The sequence below is a fragment of the Gymnoscopelus microlampas genome (genome assembly GCF_963454915.1).
Source record: "Gymnoscopelus microlampas genome assembly, chromosome: 18".
NCBI lineage: Eukaryota > Metazoa > Chordata > Actinopteri > Myctophiformes > Myctophidae > Gymnoscopelus > Gymnoscopelus microlampas.
Window position 1 is genome coordinate 25,093,903 of NC_139955.1, and position 21,695 is coordinate 25,115,597.

At 40.4% G+C, this 21,695-nt stretch overlaps 2 protein-coding genes across 2 annotated transcripts; both read right to left on the reverse strand.

Annotated features, from left to right (window-relative positions):
- Positions 1-1,303: 1,303 nt before the first annotated feature.
- On the reverse strand, positions 1,304-16,864 carry eef1g (eukaryotic translation elongation factor 1 gamma). Its single transcript, XM_084041971.1, has 10 exons — positions 16,799-16,864; positions 15,725-15,883; positions 14,831-14,894; positions 14,426-14,568; positions 12,002-12,145; positions 10,036-10,165; positions 8,922-9,135; positions 7,332-7,504; positions 2,819-2,943; positions 1,304-1,672 (listed from the first exon to the last, which is right to left on the reverse strand). The coding sequence occupies exons 1-10, from the start codon at positions 16,808-16,810 to the stop codon at positions 1,514-1,516; spliced, it is 1,323 nt and encodes a 440-aa protein (XP_083898097.1). The 5' UTR covers positions 16,811-16,864; the 3' UTR covers positions 1,304-1,513.
- A 746-nt stretch (positions 16,865-17,610) lies between these two features.
- Positions 17,611-21,141, reverse strand: polr2g (RNA polymerase II subunit G). Its single transcript, XM_084041201.1, has 8 exons — positions 21,056-21,141; positions 20,246-20,355; positions 19,810-19,969; positions 19,635-19,685; positions 19,472-19,537; positions 18,817-18,888; positions 18,650-18,683; positions 17,611-18,026 (listed from the first exon to the last, which is right to left on the reverse strand). Exons 1-8 carry the CDS (start codon positions 21,065-21,067, stop codon positions 18,013-18,015), a joined length of 519 nt encoding a protein of 172 aa, XP_083897327.1. The 5' UTR covers positions 21,068-21,141; the 3' UTR covers positions 17,611-18,012.
- Positions 21,142-21,695: the final 554 nt, after the last annotated feature.

Genomic DNA, 21,695 nt, shown 5'->3' on the forward strand with positions numbered 1-21,695 from the left:
ATGACTGTAATCCTAATTTATACTTAATACGACGTGCTGCTAAATTAGGCAGTGGATTAGACACAGCAGACCCCATTATTCAAACTATACACTGTCTAAGTTGTTGAGATCCAACCTTTGTAGTTGTATCATAGACCTTTAAAACGCTGATAAACGACTGGGTTTCCGAGTTTGTACAGCACTGGGCGTGCTCCAACCACATAAAAGATTTGATCTGTCCAAAGGGCCTGTTGGATCATGATGCAATCATTTATCCTCTAATCTTTTGTTGGCTGAAAGGTATTCACATCCCTTTGTTCACTTAAACACATTCAGTTGCACGCAAAAGTGATGAATATGAAAGCTAAGGCAGTTTTTCTTATCTAAAACATTATCTGACAATACTCATCATGCTCTTTCATTGTCCATTTGTCCAGGTCAGATGTGATAGTCAGATATGTATATTAGCATTATCGCAAATACAAAATTTGAGAAATATACATTTTATAAAACTCGTTTCCAATCGCAGTGGGTACAGAAGTCGAAACCAGACTATTTGCTATATGGCCTGTTCCAACTTTTCTTTCACATACTGCAAGTCACATCGGACAAAAACTCAGAATTAAAGCTTAAGGTATAACTAAAGCTAGTCCTGGCAGCAGTTGGGCAAATTACTAGTATTAACCCCTCCGGATAAGAGCATATGCCTACATTTTAAATAATTTAAAACATGCTAGTAAAGCTGCACACACAAACCGAACAGTTGTTTTACCATCATAAGCTGCTCTGTACCCTGAGCTGAGTGTTTGACTTCACCAGTGTTAGTATGCCCTCTAGTGGTAAAAAGAACATCCGTTTAAAACCACCCATCTGCAAGCAAACACTGTGTAGCTGCCATTTTGTTGACTAAATCATCAAGCGATTTCCAGACAACAATCCTTTTCATTTATTTCAATATTTTGATATCCCAAATTGTTAAGTAGTATGTGTTGCATTATAAAAAACAATATGGGAAGGGGCCATGTTCCAACGGTTTCTCCCAAGGAAAATAAGGTTGAGTCACAAGCTTTGAGTTTATCTTTTATTGTTCACTGCATTAGGCCATTATATACTCAACCATTTATGAAATGTCAGTTCTGTCCTGTCTTTTTCTGGGTTGAAATCCATGGTTGTGTAAGGATCATGGACATTTTATAATTCGGGTATGGATATATAACTCAAGGCAAAAACTCGGGCACAAAAGCCAAATCTAGATACTTAACACATATGGAACTTATGCATTATAGACCTTATATTCCTACACCAAACAAATCAATCCCCAAAATGACATTGTGGAAAATGCTTTATTATTGAACTGAAAAACAAGGGGCGACGGAGATAAATCCACTGCTGACTTGATAGTGCTGTTGTTCCAAGTCATTCTTTCAGTTTAATAGTACTGATGGCAGGAAGTCTGCATGTTTTTTTTATTTGTCAGAGTTGACGAATAGCAGAAGCGCAGAGTGCTGTCGTTGACTGACTGTCCACTTGTCCATCACTTGAAGACCTTGCCCTGGCTCATGGGCTTGCCCACGTGCTTGAACTCTCCCTCCCAGGCAAAGTACTCCTTCACCATGGTCTTGCATTCTTCAGTGTCTGGATCCAATTTGCGCCAATCGTATGACTCATAATCGATTTGCCAGTCCTGAGACAGCTGCAGAAAGAACAAAGAATTTGTTGGTTCGATTGTGAACGGACACTGGGTTACATAAATTAAGGTCACTCATCGCTGTGGAAAGCCTCTCATCTAGTGGGGACTCCAGTTAAGTGTAACTTTAGATCAATGACCAACTACCTAAAAACACTTGCACACACTGAATCCCAATTTATATTCTGTGGTATGACAATGCATGTCGCTTGCAGAAAACAATAGATTTTTAGGTAAATCTATTTGGAAAGTGACATCAGGGTACTTCATATATGAGGATTTATCGATATGCGCTGACCAGACCAACTCCTGCAGGTCCTCGACGACACGCAAGCAGAGTTTGAAGTCGATCGGTCAGGCGGTTCTTGAGATAGGCTGGTGACATACTCACCCACAGAGATTGTGTGAAATTAAAGAAGGCTGCAGAAATCAAAAACAGTCGAAGGCATTTTGTTCTTACATGATACGTCCAGGTATAGCTTCCCCATCTTTATGGATGAGCGCCGTTAGGTTGCGAGTGATCTTCAATCGGATTCATCACACCCATTTGTTTTAAAATCAATACAATTTGTTCTGCACCGATGCAAAACTTTTTAAAGTAGCCAGACTGTCCTTTTCTTCCTACCCAACATGGGAGCATGGGTTAGGTGCAGAGAGCATGGCATAACAGGGCACAGGGAGGGGGTCTCAGGTGATGCCTAGTGTCTCTTAATCACATGAACCCTAGCGTCACGATTCTGGGCATGTCATGATAGGTGAACATTCAGCGAAAATAGAACATTTGGAAAATAGCAGGTTTACAATCTCACTGTATTGTGCGTTTGTTGATTGGCTATTTTCACCATTTGAAATACAAATTATATAGGGTTTATGTGGTTAAGAAAAGGCGCTGAATAGGCTATACATAAAGGACACCAAAATACATTTCCAGTCACTTGTACTTGTTTGCACGTGATTACATGCACACCACCAGCAGAGGGGCGGCAATTAAATCACATATTTGCATGTAGAGAAGAGAACCCATGTTAAGCCAGCAATGGCTAGCTTTTGGTTAGATGAGTCTACAGAAGATGTTAAAACCCAGCTTAACTTTGAGTGTAATAATTTGCAAGGGGATTTCGTATAACATGTTCTTCGTTTCCAGATACTTACAGTGAAAGCCAGGTCCTGGCCTCTGAAGATCCAGATTCCAGAGATGGTGCTGGCATTGTTGCCACCAAACAGAAGAACGCTGGCGAAGCCATTCTTTCTGAGCTTGTCCAGACGCTGGAACATACCTGGGAAGAGTAAAGTTAAGTGGTAAATAAGTAGCCATATGGGAGCCTATCTCCCGTTTCTGTAGCGAGAGGAGGCCAAGCACAGGGACTTACAAACACCGAAACCCTGGATGCCAAGTGCCAAGCAGGGAGGCATTAGGTTCCATTTTCTTTAATAGTCTTTGGTATGAGCTGGGCTGGTACCATGGAAGAGAATAAAAATGTTTAAAACTTAACCTTCAGTGATTGGATGTGTTAAACTTCTTAAACAGTCGAGTACATCCTTAAAGCCTCACAATGTAAAAGAAATCCAATCTGTATCATTTGTGTGTTAATACAATATAACTCATACAATTAGGGTGGTTGCATTTCATCTCCCTGCTCTTGTCTCACCTAGACACAGGATCTGACACGAAGTTTGACCAGATGGTCAAGATTCAATTTATCCCCCGAGCAAGCAGGCCGGATCTATTAGCTCAATATTGAAGATTTCAGCAGGAAACCGGGTTCAAATCCGGGGTAGAAGAGGAAAGTTGCATAGTGCTGCTTTAACTTCTAACATCTGTCAATTTCTAACTTTGTTCAAGTTAAACAACTTCTCTCTACTGACATGAGTTTTGAGAGAGCATCCAAGCTTCTCCATGGGACTGCTTTGACAAGTAGAGTAATTATTCATAGTGATAGCACTTGGAATGTATACGTTTGCAGGACAGTACCCATGATGCACTGTGCAACCAGCTTGAAAGGGTTGAGACATTAGAAATGGTTACGTTGTTGTATCGGTTTGGTGTGGTTAAGTTTAGGATGAGGGTTAGGTGTCGGGCTGGCTTCGTCCATTCATCATACAAATGTCTGCTGGGCATCATCCTAACAGATATGATTAATGCCTAGCTATTCATCCATTGTTCAACTGCATTGTTCTCCCAAGAAAACAATATTGAGATTATAAGCTCAAGTCACAGAAGTCATTTGCTATACTTTTATTTGAGCCAAGTAAAACTCTTACATACCGACAGATCACACATTTATTTTGAGAAGGCAGAGGCGAGCTGCTCTGTGCTTCTGTGTTCCATTTCCTGTGTAATATTTCAGTAAATTAGTTTTGACACCGTTTTTAACATTCACAAACTATATGTAGCCTATTGAGAGGTTATTATGACAACACTGAAAACCTGAATGATGCACTCATTAGGAAGGGAGTAGAGGCAATATGGCCAATGTAATGACAGTATATACACCATGTTACTATATTTACATTGGCTTTCGAAAGATATTTATCAATTGGGCTATGAAGGTGAACAAATAAAATGGCTAAGGGTGTCACAATATTCGATACGTATCGGAAATGAAATTGACGTTCGATACAGTGTCGAAATTACAAGCCGCATTGCGATTCTCGCGTTAATTCATTATGTTATTCCCGTGCATGTGCACTTCTGAGGGAAACCATGAGGCGCTGCCGTTTTTCTGTACATTTTGATGGGGAAGGATGGAGCCGACAGACGAGTTGACAGAGAGAGACCGCTGGCAGTGTTGCGTCCATTAACTTTCATTTCCCCATCTGTCCGGTAAATAAAAAAGACAGCCAACAATCCCAACTCCCACATAATTCGACCTGCAGTCCGCACTCAAGAAATAACAAGCGCAGTCGGGGTGACATGCGACCCCTTTCAGTGGTGGAGAACGCTGGATTTAAACATTTAATCAGCATTCGAGAACCACGTAACAAAGTGCCAAGCAGATAGCAGATGATTGCACACATGATCAGTCAAAGATACACATGCTTCTTACTGTAAGTAGTTGTCACTTGTCACACAGTGTTGCAGTGTGTTCCGTGTTAAATATAAACAATACACAGCCATACAATTAGAATACAACTTTGGTAAACGGACAACTTGTTCAATGTGTCCACAGCATGAACCAGCCTTTTTCCTCACCAAGCAGAGACGACTGGGATTAATATGGACTCACGTCTCTCTACCCCTGTCAGATATAAGACTCAGTGCCATGAAAGGACACCGCCTTGCCCAGTGACGGGGGATGCCATTCGCTTCAATGCCTTTTACAGACAATAGAAGTGGATATTTGTTGGGTAGCCCCAATTTTCTTATTGACTAGAATGACCGATGTTACAACCCTTCTTAAATGCCTCAGTATTTATCATCATCAAATAACAGCTCACATCATGCTCCGGTTTTAATGCTGACAACATTATCCTATTTTAAAATTAGCTTAAGGGAGGGCCGGCAGGCAGACCATGACTCAGCCATGACCAAGGAGTTCCCAATGCAGCTACGCCCAAATATAGTGTGTTGTCTAACCTCAATGTGTCGTCATGGCATCAGGCGCAAACAAATCAGTCAGCTTCATATATTGGCACAAAAGGGGGCATGCCCATATATGGGCATACTGATGACATCAGGGATCTCCATATATGGGCATAAAAGGGACAAGGACTGACATATACAAAGATCTCCAGGTATAGGCATAAAAAGGACAAGGACAGACGGATACAGAGATCCCCAGGTATAGGCATAAAAGGGACAAGGACTGACAGATACAGAGATCTCCATATATGGGCATATCAGTTGGATCTGCGGTGCGACTTAGGTGTGAGGGCCGAACTTCCTAGTTTACATACATTTAGCAAGTATCCTACGTCGCGTTTAGGGTACACTACTTATGCAGACTACCCGCTCCTAATCAATAAACAAATACTAGATCCATTATTATCAATTTTCTACTTCAAACTTCAGTGTTGCAGATTTCCTATCATTTCATATTTCCGAGACTGTCCTACAGATCACCTTCCATTAACTCACTGTTAAAGAGTACAACGATAAAAAAGCTTTACGTGATGGGTCAGCCCAAAAAAGATATATCGCTGAATGCCAATATATTCGCACTGGACAAGCAATTCATGTGAGAACAGTTCCCCAGTCCTTAGCTCGAGTTATACTTCGCAGTACAGCGGGTCAAAAATAGGAGATCTACAAGCTCACAATTCTTCATGTCCATGATGTGTTGTCAGCTAGTAGATCTGCTATTTTTTGCGCACGACCCTGTCATACGACAAAGTATACATTCGGCTGTAACACGTGCATTTTCGGGTTACTATAGTAACGTGATTGCACACTGTCAATGAAAAGAGATGAAACGACACAACTGCCTTTCTGCTACCATGCAGCCCTCTCACTGACCAAAACTTGCTTAGACAAACCAAGAATTGTAAACATCACTTCTATAGGATATTCTTTTCAGGACTAAGCTAAGATCACAGGCTAGGAGAATTGAAGTTGAAGCAGAGTAGCCAACTACCGCAGTTTGCACCAACGATGCGGCAAAACACACCCATCCAACTTTTTTTTTTCACAGACGGTTGTTTTAAATAAATCGTGCCGCTGCGGGATAATCACCCGCCCGGGCGGTCCTCGGCCTCTACTGTGATAACTAAGAGGGACTCGCAACGCGCCGGGCAGCGAGCAAACTCACATTTCAAATTGCAGCGATTAACTGGTGATCATATCCTACTATAATTCTAGTAACCTCTGTCTGTCTGTAGTGGTGTCTGTAGTGGTAGGTGAAGCTACCCGGTTCTCCTCAATGGCTGGAGCAATTGCTCCGATTTTGCACACAGCCATTGACCATTACCATCTGAACTTAACTGTGAAGCCCGTTTTTCAATTTCATCAAATCACAGCTTCTTATTAGCGTTTATGTGTGAAAGAATGTCGCCTCCCGGGTTGCCAGATCATGTGCGCATATCCCCCCACGGATGCGTCGACCGGGTATGGTCTAGTAAACATAACTGACACAAGTTTTAATATTCAGACTTGACAGCACATGTTAAGAATCAAGTGCTGGATCTTGTGAGATGCATTCCTGCATCATTAAGCTTGCAAATGTACAGGGAGGAAGACAGCACTAACTAAAGCTAGTTTCATTTTCGTTATTACGGCTCGTCTTTGAACATTTAAATATATATACAGCTAACATCAAATGTAGGCTACAGAGTAGCTGATGAATAGACAACTAGGAAAGCAAATGCTACTCCCCCTTACCCTCTGCTCCATTCAGTAACAGGGAGGGGACAGTGCTTTATAGCCTAGACTCGTCGGAAATCAGTGCAACAAGAACGTCAATCCGCTCGCCAGCCACCATAATATGCTAATTATGACGGCCAGTGTAAGCCATTTGCCTGTGGAACAATCAATAATTTGTGTAGATCAAGGCTAGCCAGCAGGCTGCATTTTGACAAATGTAGTCAGCTATAGGTGATCTCGTCCACGCCACAGTGATTTCTGCCTTTATGGAATCCAATTTAATTTAATCCATGATCCACATTGATATTTGTGATCTGGTCAAAACACTATACCGTCTAGTGCCTGCTGTTGGTGTCTCAGTCTCACCTGTAATGAGGTTGCAGCTCATGAAGACCTGGGTGAGCTCTTCTGGGAACTTGTATTCTCCGTACCAGATGGAGTAGCCCTCGCGATCAAAGTGCTCCCAGAAGTAGGGGACGGCTACAGACAGGGTGTCCTCATTGGAGTACTTTCTCTTGAACTCATCCATGATGAATGCGCTGGAATAAGGAAAGGATCTGATGTTAAATGGGTGCAGGACATGTGCAATGTTTTCTATCCGTTAGTGTTTTACTGTACTTTTATTTTATTGGGGATTTTTTTTACTTGCTTTAGAAAGGTGCTATATCCATAGATTATTATTAAGATCTGTAATTGGGCAAGTATTATCCAAGACAGTACTTCACACACATCTTTTGAAATAGAAATCCTACAATTCCTTCTTGCCAGAAAAAGAAGACTAATAGGGCAGTCTACAAAACTGCAAAGGTTTCATTTTGTGAAACAGTACTAATCACAATATTAGCACAATCCTAAGCATAAATGTCAAAAGCAGAAGCATGTTAGGGTGGCAGGTTAGGGCAAAATGTTAAATTTTACAAATAATATTGTGAGGAGTTTTCAGTCTTCACATATGAGAGCTAAAATCCTCTCCTGATCTTTTTTTGCAGGGATTCACAGAAATATAAATCATGTGATTGGCTTCAGTACAAGAACAAGCAAAATGTACTTAAATTCCATTTGGAACAACTTGTGATATTAACTTAAGTTCAAATATTGCCCAAATATTGCATATTAGGTTAACGAACGAAATATACAATAAAATGCAATACACTTAAACAAACAAAATACAGCCATACAATTTGTTCAACTCTGGTAAACAGACATCTTGTTCAATGTGTCCACAGCATGAACCAGCCTTTTTCCTCACCAAGCAGAGACGACTGGGATTAATATGGACTCATGTCTCTCTACCCCCGTCAGATATAAGACTCAGTGCCATGAAAGGACACCGCCTTGCCCAGTGACGGAGGATGCCGTTTGCTTCTACGCCTTTTACAGTACATGGAAGTGGATATTTATTGGGTAGCCCCAACACTTTGCTTTCAAATGCCATAACATCATAACATCCTCAGGCATTCAGCAGTCGCTCTTATCATGAGGGAACATAATGCAAGGTCAAACTAATTACGATGAACCTTAGTAAACCTAGGGTAACTAGGGTAAGCATTCATGAAACTAGTTCCAAGAAAGGAAGTATGTGCTAGATAGAAAGTAACCAAGATGGCAAACTACACTTCAAATCTAGTATCTAAATAACATACATCCATCAACATGTAAACTTAACCATTAAAAACATACTTAGAATCTGTTAACAAGTAAACATAACTATCCAAATAAACAAGTGCAGATGTAAAGATGATAAAGGCTAGGAAATTAGGTGAAGTCTTAAGATGTGAGTTTTGTGGTGACTGCTGCAAAATATGGGGAGTGACTGTGCAGTTCCGACATAAGAGATGTCATTCCACAGCTTCGAGTAGGGAGGGAAAAGAGCCTCTCCACAATATGCAAAAATATGGACGGTGAATGCTTGTGATATGTAATGCAAGCTATGCCAAGTGTGTTTTTTTTTTTTACCTCTTTGGCAGATGTGCGAAAGGGTCCTTTGTTTTGGGCTCAGAGGCCAGAGCTGCTTCACATTCATCCATATCATCAGCATCATCAGCAGGGGCAGGCTTCTTCTCTTCTTTTTTCTTCTCCCTCTTCTCCTGGGGTTTGGCTCCATCCTTTCCAGCCTTCTCTTTCTTTGGAGCAGCCTCTTTCTTAGGCTGCATGTCACCAAACTTCTTGGCTGGAGGAGGCAGAATAACGTTTGCTTTAGATTAACCGAGTACAGAGTATCTGGTCAGGGACTTTTGGATTGTGAAATACACAGAAGTGTGAGTCAGCACAAGTACAGCTAGAACACATATTTGCAAACACTTGTCCAAATAGATTCTGACACTTGAAATTAATGCCTTTTATCGTGTAGACCATGAGTTTCCCAAATAACCAGTTATTTTCATCTCAGCCATATTAAATCATTTTCTCAGTCAAAGAAACATCACTGAACCTGCTAAACCGTTTCAAAACAACATCAGAATATATAAAAAGGTGAATATTAACACTCTTTATAATTGACAAGGTTGAATAGTAAAGCATTACACAAATCTGAGGAGTTATCAGTCTTCACGTAGGAGATCTAAAATCCTGCCCTGAACTTTGCAGGGATTCACAGAAATATAAATCGTGTGATTGGTTTCAGAACAAATCAAGAACACACACAATGTACTTAAGTTAATATCACAAGTTGTTCCAAATGGAATTTAAGTTCAAATATTGCCCAAATTGCATATTAGGTAAACTAATAATGCAATATACTATACAAGACAGTTACACAATATAAATAAAAAACACATGGCCATATAATTTGAATGCTACTTTGTTAAACAGACATCTTGTTCAATGTGTCCACAGCATGAACCAGCCTTATCCTCACCAAGCAGAGACGACTGGGATTAATATGGACTCAAGTCTCTCTACCCCCATCAGATATAAGACTCAGTGCCATGAAAGGACACCGCCTTGCCCAGTGATGGAGGATGCCGTTTGCTTCTATGCCTTTTACAGTACATGGAAGTGGATATTTGTCACAGTCACTGGTTGCGTCAAAATTTTCACCTGACATAGTTTTTCGTGTTTAAAAACTCACCGTCAAACTGAGCCATCTTTTCACACAGCCTGACCTCCCCAAGGACTGCCTTGAACTGTGGCTGGTTGACGCAAGTGACAAACCAACGTGTCACATTTGGGTATGGCTGACGGAAAGAAGGCTCCAGGACCTGCGTGAGGAAGAGACAGGGGACTGGATCAAGGCAATGAAAGCTGAGAGTTGAACAATATTGGGCATTTCATGGCTTCATACCAATGCCATTTACTTGATAATAGCATTACTTAAATCTGGCTTCATGCTGCCCTTGAAAAATAGCAAAAATGTACCTTCAACTATTACACACGGGGAGGATAGATTTGGCTCTGCAGCCTTTGATAAAATGTGGCAACAATTTCTGTCTTATTGAGAACATCCTAAAGCGTTTATAGACATGTTCACTAACCTATTATTTTATTCATGCTTTAATTGATTAATATGATATTGCTCATATTCCTTGGAACATATAAATATGAAAATATAAATGCATTTTTAAGAGCAGTTCTTTGTTATAGTTTATTTTTTAATACTTAGTAAAAGCGAAAGTCATAAAATTATAAGTAAAAAACAAGTTTGGGACATTTTGGCATGACTATATCTGTGAAAGTGCATGGATATAACCACACTTAAGAGTTCTGAGTGTATGTTAGTAGACATGCAGCGAGCAATCGGCCGACTATCAAAACTATCAAATCAGGTCATGGTCATGAATTCCAGTTTTATGCCGGTATTGTGTGAAATTGATACTAGATGGGCGCTGTGCAGCATCAAGTCGTGCACAATGCTGAGTCAATAAACTCTAGCAAGTAGCCTAGTAACAGCCTACAGATGGAGCTGCTTACCATTGCAATGTAAGGATATATTCCATAATCTTGCGTGCAGCATAGCCTACTCAATGCTGTGACTGTCATGCTCTTTACGAGCAAAAGTAACGGCAGTAACATTTCACTTTCAAGCAACAATTTGTTGTGGTTGTGTAGCAATTTAGCTTAGCCTGGTCGGCTAGAAGTGTCCGTGCCTCGCTGAGAAGCCTAATTAATTAGAGTCATAAATCTTCATAAACGTCAGCAACAGCACTCTCACCAGTGACTAATGTACGCTTCCACATAGACGGTGTCGCGCCTAAGCATAGCTGATCTTCAAGCTCACAACAGGTTCATCTGCAACACGTTGTAGGCTTGTAAATCAGGCATAATTTATGCCCCATCATACGGTGTGTATAATAGCAGATTAGGCTGTACTACCAAGCCATGAGTCATGGCTTTTGACCCATTGTGAGGACAGTGGCCAACAGTATGGACAGCATCTTCAAAATCAGCAGTCTCATTATTGTGATAATTAAAATGGCTTTTTAATGCATCCATCCATCTATCCATCCATCTCTATTTATCCATTTGTCTGTGTGTGTGGGGGACAAGCAAGTGATTTAGCCTGTTGTGACATACACAACTTCTCCAGCCTAAAAAAAAGGCATTGGAGCAACCATCCTACTATAATCCTACTATCCTACTATAATTCTAGTAACCTCTGTAGTGGTACGTGAGTGAAGATACCCGGTTCTCCTCACTGGCTGGACCAATTGCTCTGATTTTGCACACAGCCATTGACCATTACCATCTGAACTTAACTGTGAAGCCCGTTTTTCAATTTCATCAAATCTCAGCTTCTTATTAGCGCTTTTGTGTCAAAGAATGTCGCCATGGTTACGGGGCTGCCCAGCTATGGGACTAACTTCCTCCCGGGTTGCCAGATCATGTGCGCATATCCCCCCACGGATGCGTCGACCGGGTATGGTCTAGTAGTATCTAATTATAGTCCTTAGATAGAAAATCTCAAAAATCTGTATCTGAAAAAAACGAAAACTGAAAAACCAGTACCGGCAGGTCAGACTAATAAAAAACTGGGAATCAGTATCTGCCAAGAATATTGCAACCTCTGCATCTCTATGTGTTACTTTTTATGTGCCTACCTGTTTGTAGAGCCAGATCATGGAGCAGGCTACACTGATATCAGCCAGGGTGACCCTCTCACCCACCAGGTAGGTACGAGTGTTCAGGTGATTGTTGAGCACTGTGAAAACCTTTTTCACCTCCTCCTTGGCCTGCTCTGTGGCCTGTAGACACAAGGGAAGAGAGAGAATCACAGGGAATTAGATATATTATTTCACAAACTCTCAATATCTTGGAATCTTATGCTCTTGATGTCAGGGTGTGCAGCCCTTCCTTGTCTAACCTAACCGCTCACCCAAAATACCCAGTGTTCTGCAGAGATTGCAGACTAGGTAGCACAGAGAAGCTAATTTGATTCAGGCATCTGAAATAGACAACCATGGCAGATTGCAGTGAACCAATTCCAGAGTGTAGACTTGACCCGTACTAACAGTCAGCACAAAATTCCCCAAGAGGAAAATTGACTGTTCCATTTGATACAGATTCAGCTCAACTAGCTATTAGCGACAGTGACTTAGTGTAATAGACTGACAGACAAAACAAGTGTAAAGTGAGACTTGTAAAGGTAATACTAGATTATTGTCCAATAGACCGTATATAACTGTAGTTCTCTTTTCCAGAAGGTGGCATGAACATTTCCTGTTCCGGGTTAAAAAAAAATATTTATACAATTTTGACAAACTAGATAACGTAACTTGGAGGTTGGGGTTCAATCATACCAAAGACTATAAAAAAGGTACCCAATAATTCCCTGCTTGGCACTCAGCATCAAGGGCTGGATTTCCCCAAGACATACTAGCGTAATGTCCAGGGGGGTGTACCTGTAGATCAAGCTGCCTCAACCTACAGAAACAAGACATTGACACCAGTCTTATAATAATGATAATATTTATAGTTATTCTAAATACTCAAAAGTAGCTTTACAGAAACAAAATAATGGGCCCCATGGCTCTGGAACTAACGGTTCCCAAGGCTACTTATGTCCTTGGAGTTAAATCACACGATGTGCCGCATTCTGAGCTTGACCTGCTTTTTTGGGTGAGTGACACAGCACCTCCTTCTCCCTGCTGCATTTCAGCATCTCCATGCAGATTCGGGGTTGTTCAGACAGGACAAACAACTAAAGCACTAGGCCTGGGTTCATGGCAAAACATATGCTAGCTCTATGCAGTCATGGAGGATGCAGGATTTCAGTAGGTATATGATTAAAGTGAGCCGAGCTGTCACCTCTTCGCTGACCTTTCAGTAACATGGTAAACAAATTGTAACTTTGTGAAATGATACGACTAGAAATGGTCACATAAACGCACGTTTACTTTAACCACGTAAACCCTATATACTTAAGTTGACCAGTGTCCCCCAGGGCTTTATACTAGATCCATAAGCATTTCCCTCTACACCAAATTTCTTGGCTGAAAATAGCAGATCTACAAGCTCTCAATGTTGCGAGGCATAGTAAGCTTGTAGATCGGCTATTTTCGCAGTCGCACCCAGAATAGGGACATTAGGATTCATGTGGTTAAATAAGATTAATTTTTAAATGTTTAAACATTAAGGCTTTAATAGCCCCATTCCCAGCCTTTTCTCATCTCTGAGGAGAAAAGCCTGGTAACGACCTAATGCAGAGTATGTTTATAGGGCGGGACTTACGTTGCATGTACTTCGCCCGGAAGCGGTATTTTACAACCAATCACAACAGGGTTTTCATGCACGGGTAATGTAAACAGATCTTCAAAGCATCAACATAACTTCCTTGGGTGGTACTTCCAGTTAGACCCTCAATGGCAGATCTCGCCATGGCGTGGGGCTTTGAAACAAATTCTGGACATGATTGTGGTAGTTCATTTTAAAATAGCACTATACCAAAGACTAAAAATGGGACCCAATGCCTCCCTGCTTGGCACTCAGCATCAAGGGTTGGATTGGGGTAAGTCCCTGCAACACTAGTGTCATGTCCAGGGGGTGTACTTGTACATCAAGCTGCCTCACTTTAAGGAAACAGGCAATAGGCTCCTGCCCTATGAGCCTCAGGGCTCGGCAAGGCTTACTGTTAAGTCCATCTACTTGTTGATAAATGCCACAGACACGTCAACTAGCAAAATACTGAGTTGTTCACATCCCTACTTAAAGTACCAACTTTTTCTAAAGAACAATCATAACAGTTCGCAATCCATTACACTTCAGAAGTGCAACATCTGCTTTGGGATCCCAACTTACTACCAATCAACATTCTGTCATTAGCGTAACCACTTGAACCCCAGCAGCATCCCTATTCTGTAGGCAACGTTTACCGTTGTGAACTTGTAGATCGACTATTTTTGGCAAAGAGTGGTGTAGATTAGAGCGATTAAAGTGTACCAAGTACATTTGCAACTCGGGTCCGTTTTACTAAGTACAGAGGGTTTAAGTTGTTCTTAACCCGACAACATTGGGATAACGTGTACCTGCTTGTTGAACTGCATGATACCCAGGGTGGGGAAGACCCATGCACTGGCTGGAGGGATGATCTCTGCGTCAGCGAAGCTCACCCACTGCAGCACCTGAGCTGCAGCCTGGGGAGTGGCACCGCGCAGGGCGTCATTGCTCACTGTATGGTGGGGATAAGAATAAACAAGAAACACTATCAATACAAGGCATCAAGACAATCAATGAGAGCCCTTGATAATGGGAGACAACCATTCTGAATAAACAAAACAAAAAATGAAGTTTAAAAAATATATACACACACACAGACCGTATACATCTCATAGAATAAGCAAAACAATCTTACTCTATGAACTCAGGTGACTTAGAATCTAGAATCACTAAGGACACTAAAAACGACCTCATAACATGGAAGTGAGACTTACGGTAGTGAGCAATGGCATTACTCTCAAACAGACAGAAGCCGTCATCTCCCTGGTAAGCAGGGACCTGTAGAGTGTGGGACAGTGTCAGGCAGTGAGTAGGGTTGTCACGATCATGACATTTTAGTTGATTACAAATAATTGTGATTAATTATTTAATTTAGGTTTTTGGCATACAAATTAAATTTCCATTAGCTTTTTAGGCTTTGTCAATTAAAATTGCTCGGGGCAGATATGACAATTAACTTAAATATACAAAGAAATGACTGACAATGACGGGTCCGGCACCAATTTCAAAACACTAATAATGAAATAGGTGATCTACAATCTCACAACGCACCACAATGCAACGCGTTGTGAGCTTATAGATAGACTATTTCTGCCATTTTTTTAAAAATGTATGAACATTCAACAGATTAATTCAAACAGATAGATGGAAACAATTGACAATTATGCAAAATAATTGTGATTACCTCAAATAATGTCAATTAGGCAATTATTTAATAATTGTGACAGACCTGGCAGTGAGCCGCACTAAAGAAACTGCATTACTTACACAAAGTGGGTGTAGTTTGTAGTGGGAGGTTTCTTAAACCTGTTATGAGGACCACCCAAGTTATCCAACCAGTTGTTCCACCTCATTATACCAATAGAAACAAATACTTCTGTTTGACATGCAGATTTTTGGCCAAACTTCAGGAACATTTTTGGTTCAACAAAAGGTATGTAGTTATTTACGGGTTCTATATAAAAAAAAAAGAAAGACCACATGTACTGAGGATGGCAGTATTGCAGTAACATTAGTCCTTGCAAAGGTGAAACCCCTAACACCTGCAAATTGGACAACTGGAGTAACCCCTCGAATTTACTAGATTGAATATCACAGCTCTTACTGACCTTGCCCAGGGGGAAGTTGCTCAGGAAGTTAGGAGAACGGTTCGTCTGCCCGAAGGTGAAGGCAGGGGGGTTGCTGGCCGTCTTGAGGCGAGCACCGCTATACTGGGCTGCGATCTGAGCCTTGAAGGCCCTCCAGTTGTCTGGGTACGTGTACAGGGTCTAGAAAGAAACAAACAGAGGAGAAAAACGACACAGCATCCTTAGTGAGGGTTAACAACTAATGTAAAAGTATATCACTGCTACCCTTGGAAGCAATTGAACTAATACTTGATCATGTCACATAATCATTAGGGGGTGGGGGTTCTTATAGAACCAATGCCACCAATGGCACCGAAAGGCCCAACGTTTGAATGCGATCAGTGTGCAGTGTACCCCAATATAAAGGGTCTACAAACCAAAGCAAAAATAAGTTTAATTCATTATTTAGCAGTTGGGAATTACAACTTTATTCCTCCAAATGTATTATAAAAGGGCTCCCAAACCTAGGATACCAGACCAGTCCATTTAACAATCTAAACAATGAATCTGAAGGTGTTGTTAGGGGGCTGCCTGACAAAATGTCTATAACGTGGCAAAACGGTGGCATTATGTAATGACATGCATCAACTACTTTGCTATTCCTGTACATATTCGGTTTCTTGATAGGCTAACTAGCCACCAACACCGGAACAAATATCAGTTAGCTCTCATTTACACAGCTGAAGAAGACAATACACATTGCACAGCCTTTAATCATCACAACATTACAGTTCACTGAGAACTGAACAAAAAAGGAAGAACGTCCTAGTAACAATAGACATGCTACCGGTGTGAACACAGCTAACGTGGCACACATCAGGTCAGGGCGTCATGCCTACAGCCTGCCTGTATGCAACGTCAACATAAACTGATGGGATGAACGCTGAATAAACGTTATCACTAAAATATCGTCAACATCGGCTGCTCAACATACAGGAAAGACATTATTTAGTGAACGTTGTTCGGAAGGCGCTCGGATGGGGCTGATTTTCATGGGATAGCGGCGACAAACAGCGGGGAAAGTTGAATGAGTGTCTATCGCTCCATCTTACTCACCCCTGCCGCCATCTTCAGGACGAGAGAAAGGAAGAACGTCGGCGCGTATCAGTGACGTATTCAAAGCCGGCACAGTGACACGCCCACGTCGCCGTATTTAAACGTTTCGTCTCTCGATCATCATGAGAAAATAGTACCTCTTGGATTTATGACTTATTGCGGATTTCTAGTCTTAGCAGTTGTTTTTTCATGAGATATTAATATTGTCTTGGAAAAGTACTATAATAATACGGTTACACAGACATTTAGTCATAGATTTATAATATAAATCTACGCCTATTTGTCTGTGATTTATACTATAAATGTACAGTATATCCTACAATAAATCTAAGCCTTAATGTCTGTGTAACTCTAAACCAGTACAGGTTATACACAGATATATGTACATGCATTTCAATGCATGACAAACGTTTAGTTTTGTGCTATATTATCAAATGTTAACTTTTGAGTGATTCAGTAAGTCATACTCAATTTCTTAACAATCTAAAAACGGCATATGTTTGTCATGTATTGTAATGCATATCTCTATGTGTAACCTTCACTTGCAATCCTTAGCATAGCATGTACTGTACCAGAATGAAATAGTGTTCATCGTGGAATACTTACAGTATAAATACGTCAGAGGTTATAAAGAAAGACAAACTATGCACATAATGTAACTGTGTAGGCGTGTAGCCTATATCAACAAATAGTAACAATAAAGGTTGTAACAGAAACATTAACTGTGGTGTCATTACACCAACACATTCAGATGTTAAAACAACACAACATACATTTGTTTTGTGTTGCACACAAAAGAGAGGACATAGTGGTAACAAATAGAATGTTTTATTACAGTCCAAGTACAAAATCCAAGCATATGTAGCAACTAGCTGAGTTGGAGAATTATATGTTGTGAACAAAATGTAGGTGAGCTAAAATTAAGAGTGTTGAATAACAACATACACGTTATTCTGGCTAAAACCTAATCTATGCTCAGTCGCACGACAGTGCTGCGCCTCGAAAATAGCTGACTTACAAGCTCTCAATGAGTGGGCGATGCGACATGCTGTGAACTTGTAGGTCAGTTATTTTTGACATGCGACACACTAGTCCTGCAACTAAATCTTAATCAGGCTTAAATGGAATCCATTTTAGACTATTTTCCAAACAAACAGAAAAATATATTTTTTTAACAAAATAACCACGCCTTCACACACATGGTGACAGAGAAATCAGCTGACCAGACCTGAGAAAATAACACAGATACAATGTTTAGGAGTTAAGGATTTACTGACACATTTAAGGAAACAAACTCTTTAACCCATTAAGACCTGGAACTGTGTCATTTTTAGATTTGAGCTAAAAAGCATTGTTTTACACTTTGGGCTATTCAAAAATAGCAGATATACAAGCTCATGCCACGCTACGAGCTTGTAGATCTGCTATTTTTGAAAAATCGTGCAAATGTGTGCAAATCTTTGAATATATATATTTTCTTAAAGCGAACATTTTTAACTCAAATCTTTGCTTCTGGGGGTCCCTGGAACAAAATATTTTGATGGGGATCCGCTGCCAAATACATATAATTTTGGGGGTCCTTGACATGAAAAAGATTGAGCACCACTGATGTAGAAACATACGTTTTTCAGAATACTGTTGAGATTTAGGAGACATGTCGAATCGGCTTCAGGTCTCAATGGGTTAAGGAAACAAACTCTTTAAGGAGAACTTCACCCATTTTCAACCTTATCTTGATCTTAGTATAGTATAATGGTTGAAAAAGGCAAGCAGCTATAGCTATATATTTTCCATGGACCATGTCAGTTGACCAAAATAAACTGTGATTCTCAGATATTGTCGTATACTTACCAAGATAATCATCCATGAGCGATCCAATGGCAAACTGAAAAAAGGAACACATTACAACCATGTAAGAAGTAACTAAGTGTAAATCAACATAATGGTATATAAATAATATAAAATAGGCCCATCATTTTGCCTATTGACAGATAGTGCTTGACTGAAAGTATTCTTACAATGTCATTTTTATCCACTCTTGTTCCCACAATCTTAAGCCGGATCTCATCATCTTGCTGGATTACAATGTCCTTAAAAGAAAATAAAACAAATATTTAAGTGAGAGACTGAGCAGCTCTTTGCCATCATCATAAAGAATAGACTACTAGCAGCTAAAGAAGACCTTGAGATATTTTGAACACTGTCTCCGTTTCCAAGGTAATTTTGTATGGCGCCACCATCATGATCTCTAACATACACTCAGGGTTCATTTTAATATTTAGTATTCCATAGACTAAGCTTAAAATAATTACAACATTCTGCCAAATTAATCACACAAACGTTAGATTCTTCTCGATACAAAACAACATAACATATTTGATTGTAGTAGCATTTGTTCACCGTCACTCTTATCGAAAGCAGTGAACAAAATGCATAAAGGAAACCTCATTGACTGACACCATTCACACTTCTCAGACCATCACATAAGTGTTTGTTGCTTCCTGCTTTTGATGGAACTGGCATGTTGAATTTGAAGTGCCTTGCACAGTTGGCTTGCTATGAAAACAATAATGCCATCCAACCAGTTTTGGGTGAACAGGCACAATTTAAAAAATAATAATAAATACAAATCGACAGCTGGCAAAACACAAATGTAATCATTTAAAGTTTTACCTCATCAACAGTCTTATAGCAAGGGGGATTAGAGTTGGGGTCAAACTCCATTTCTGAGGGAATGGACTGCAAAATACATAAATTCATGGTTAGGGCACTACAATGGACCAGCATCAAACAACCATGCAACTCTGTAGACAACAAGTTAGGTGACATGACTTACATGACGAGAGATGAAACAAGACATGGGACCTATTTCGGTGAACAGCCCAACCTGCAAAAAACACGGGAACAAGTTCAGATAAGCTACAACCAAAACTGTTGTGAATTTTTTTTAATGATCCTGACATTATGTTTAGTTTTGTGCCAGTCTCTGAACCATATCTGTAGTCACTGACCTTGTTAACCTGAGTGACCACAGCATCCACTACTTCACCCTTAAATGGACGGAAGACAATGGCCTTGTATTTGACAGGGTAAAGGACGAACCCTCTCCCTGGCTGGATCACACCAGCACCTATGTTGTCAATCGTGGTAACAGCAATGACAAAGCCATACCTGAAACAAATGGATAAAAAGGTGTAAAACATTTTTAGTTTTTTTATCCAACCAAGTTTTTTTATAAAAGTTTTCCTGAAAATAAGTAATGAAATAAGGTCAAGAACTGTTATTGACTTTCCAGCCTAACTTATATTTTTGACATTTTATGTTCTTCATACAAATGCTACTCCTGCCTTTACAGTCCTCATGTAAACAGTGACCATGTTGGGGCCACAATGATTAGATTTACATAAAAAAATGTAGAACCATCAAATAGGTCTCAATGCCACTTACTTGCCAGTACACGTGCCCTCCACTTCTGTGAACAGTTTCTGCTTCACGGTGTTGAGAAGATTGGGGCCAAAATACCGTGGATGTAACAAGATCTCATGCTCCAAAGAAATCTATGAACAGAAAAACACAAGCAATGTTTAAGGAGAACGCCTCATTCAACCTTTGTTCAGCGTCCAATGACTGAGGACGGATAAGATTATCTGCACAGAACACTGGTGGTCCCATTCGACTCTTCTACACCAGATTTTGCGAGAGAAACAAGCAACCAGGTATATGAAAACAAGCCCAACAGAAGCGACTAGGCAACGGATATTTGAACATAGCCGATCTTGAAAAAGCAAATGGTAATCTTGGAATATTTTTGAAACATTTTAACAACACAAATCTGGTATGGGGTCCCTGGCATAACTTATTTTCAGATGGGGGTCCGTGGCGTGGACAAATGCATATTCATTGGGGGGTCCTTGACATGAAAATGCTTGAGAACCACTAAACAAGTTAAAACAACATTAGGAAGCTAGCCCAAATAAGCAACCACACTTTAGAAACAAGCCCAGAAAAAACGCAATCTGCAACTTCCAATATTTACAAGAAACTTCAAAGAAAAAGTCGCTTATAATAAGCAGACATGGCAACTCTGCTCGAGGTTCAGCAATGTGCGATCAGTGATTGTAGAACAATGTATGTCGAACAAAACGAACTGAACCAGTCTGTGTGTTAACAGTTCACTGGCTAACAACATATATTGATGATTATAATAACCAAGTAACGAAGGTTAGCTCGTGAATGAACTGCAATCGACCTACTTACATGGTAAAACATTGCTTTTGATTCCACCCTCCAATGTTTACTTGATCTCTCTTTTACAATGAATGGAGCTCTTTTCCGTTCTCTCTCTCACAACATAGACACTTCCGGTGGGTAACAGCAAGGCATGGCAGCGGTGGCTACAGGAATGCTGGCGCGCCCTCTTGTGGTTGGGATGATATGCCTACCACATGTGGGACAGAAAATCCCAAAAGTGAGTATCTCGGTCTTTATTACGGCTTTTATGGCTTGAAAAGGCAAGTTTAAATGTAATACTGCTTTATTAGATACTATTCAAGAAAACCGAATTAAGGAAAACGATATAGCTTCAAAAAAAGAACAATAATAACAAGAATTAAAAGACTCGTGTGGGTGTGGGAGGGGCACTGTGGTAGGCGTTACCAAAGAACAGGCGATGATTGGATTGTCTAAAAAGAAAAAAATACAAGGAGTATAACATTGAAGGAGAGGTTACATGGAGGTAGAAGACGAGCAAACTGGAGCCAGCATTCAAAGATAGTGTTTATTCATACACTTGTGACTTTGTCCACCTGACCTGACTATCCCTCAAACGTCCGGCTCCAGTTTGCTTACCAGTGAGTGCATAAAATGTGATGTGACGTATCTGACATCTCCCTTATTC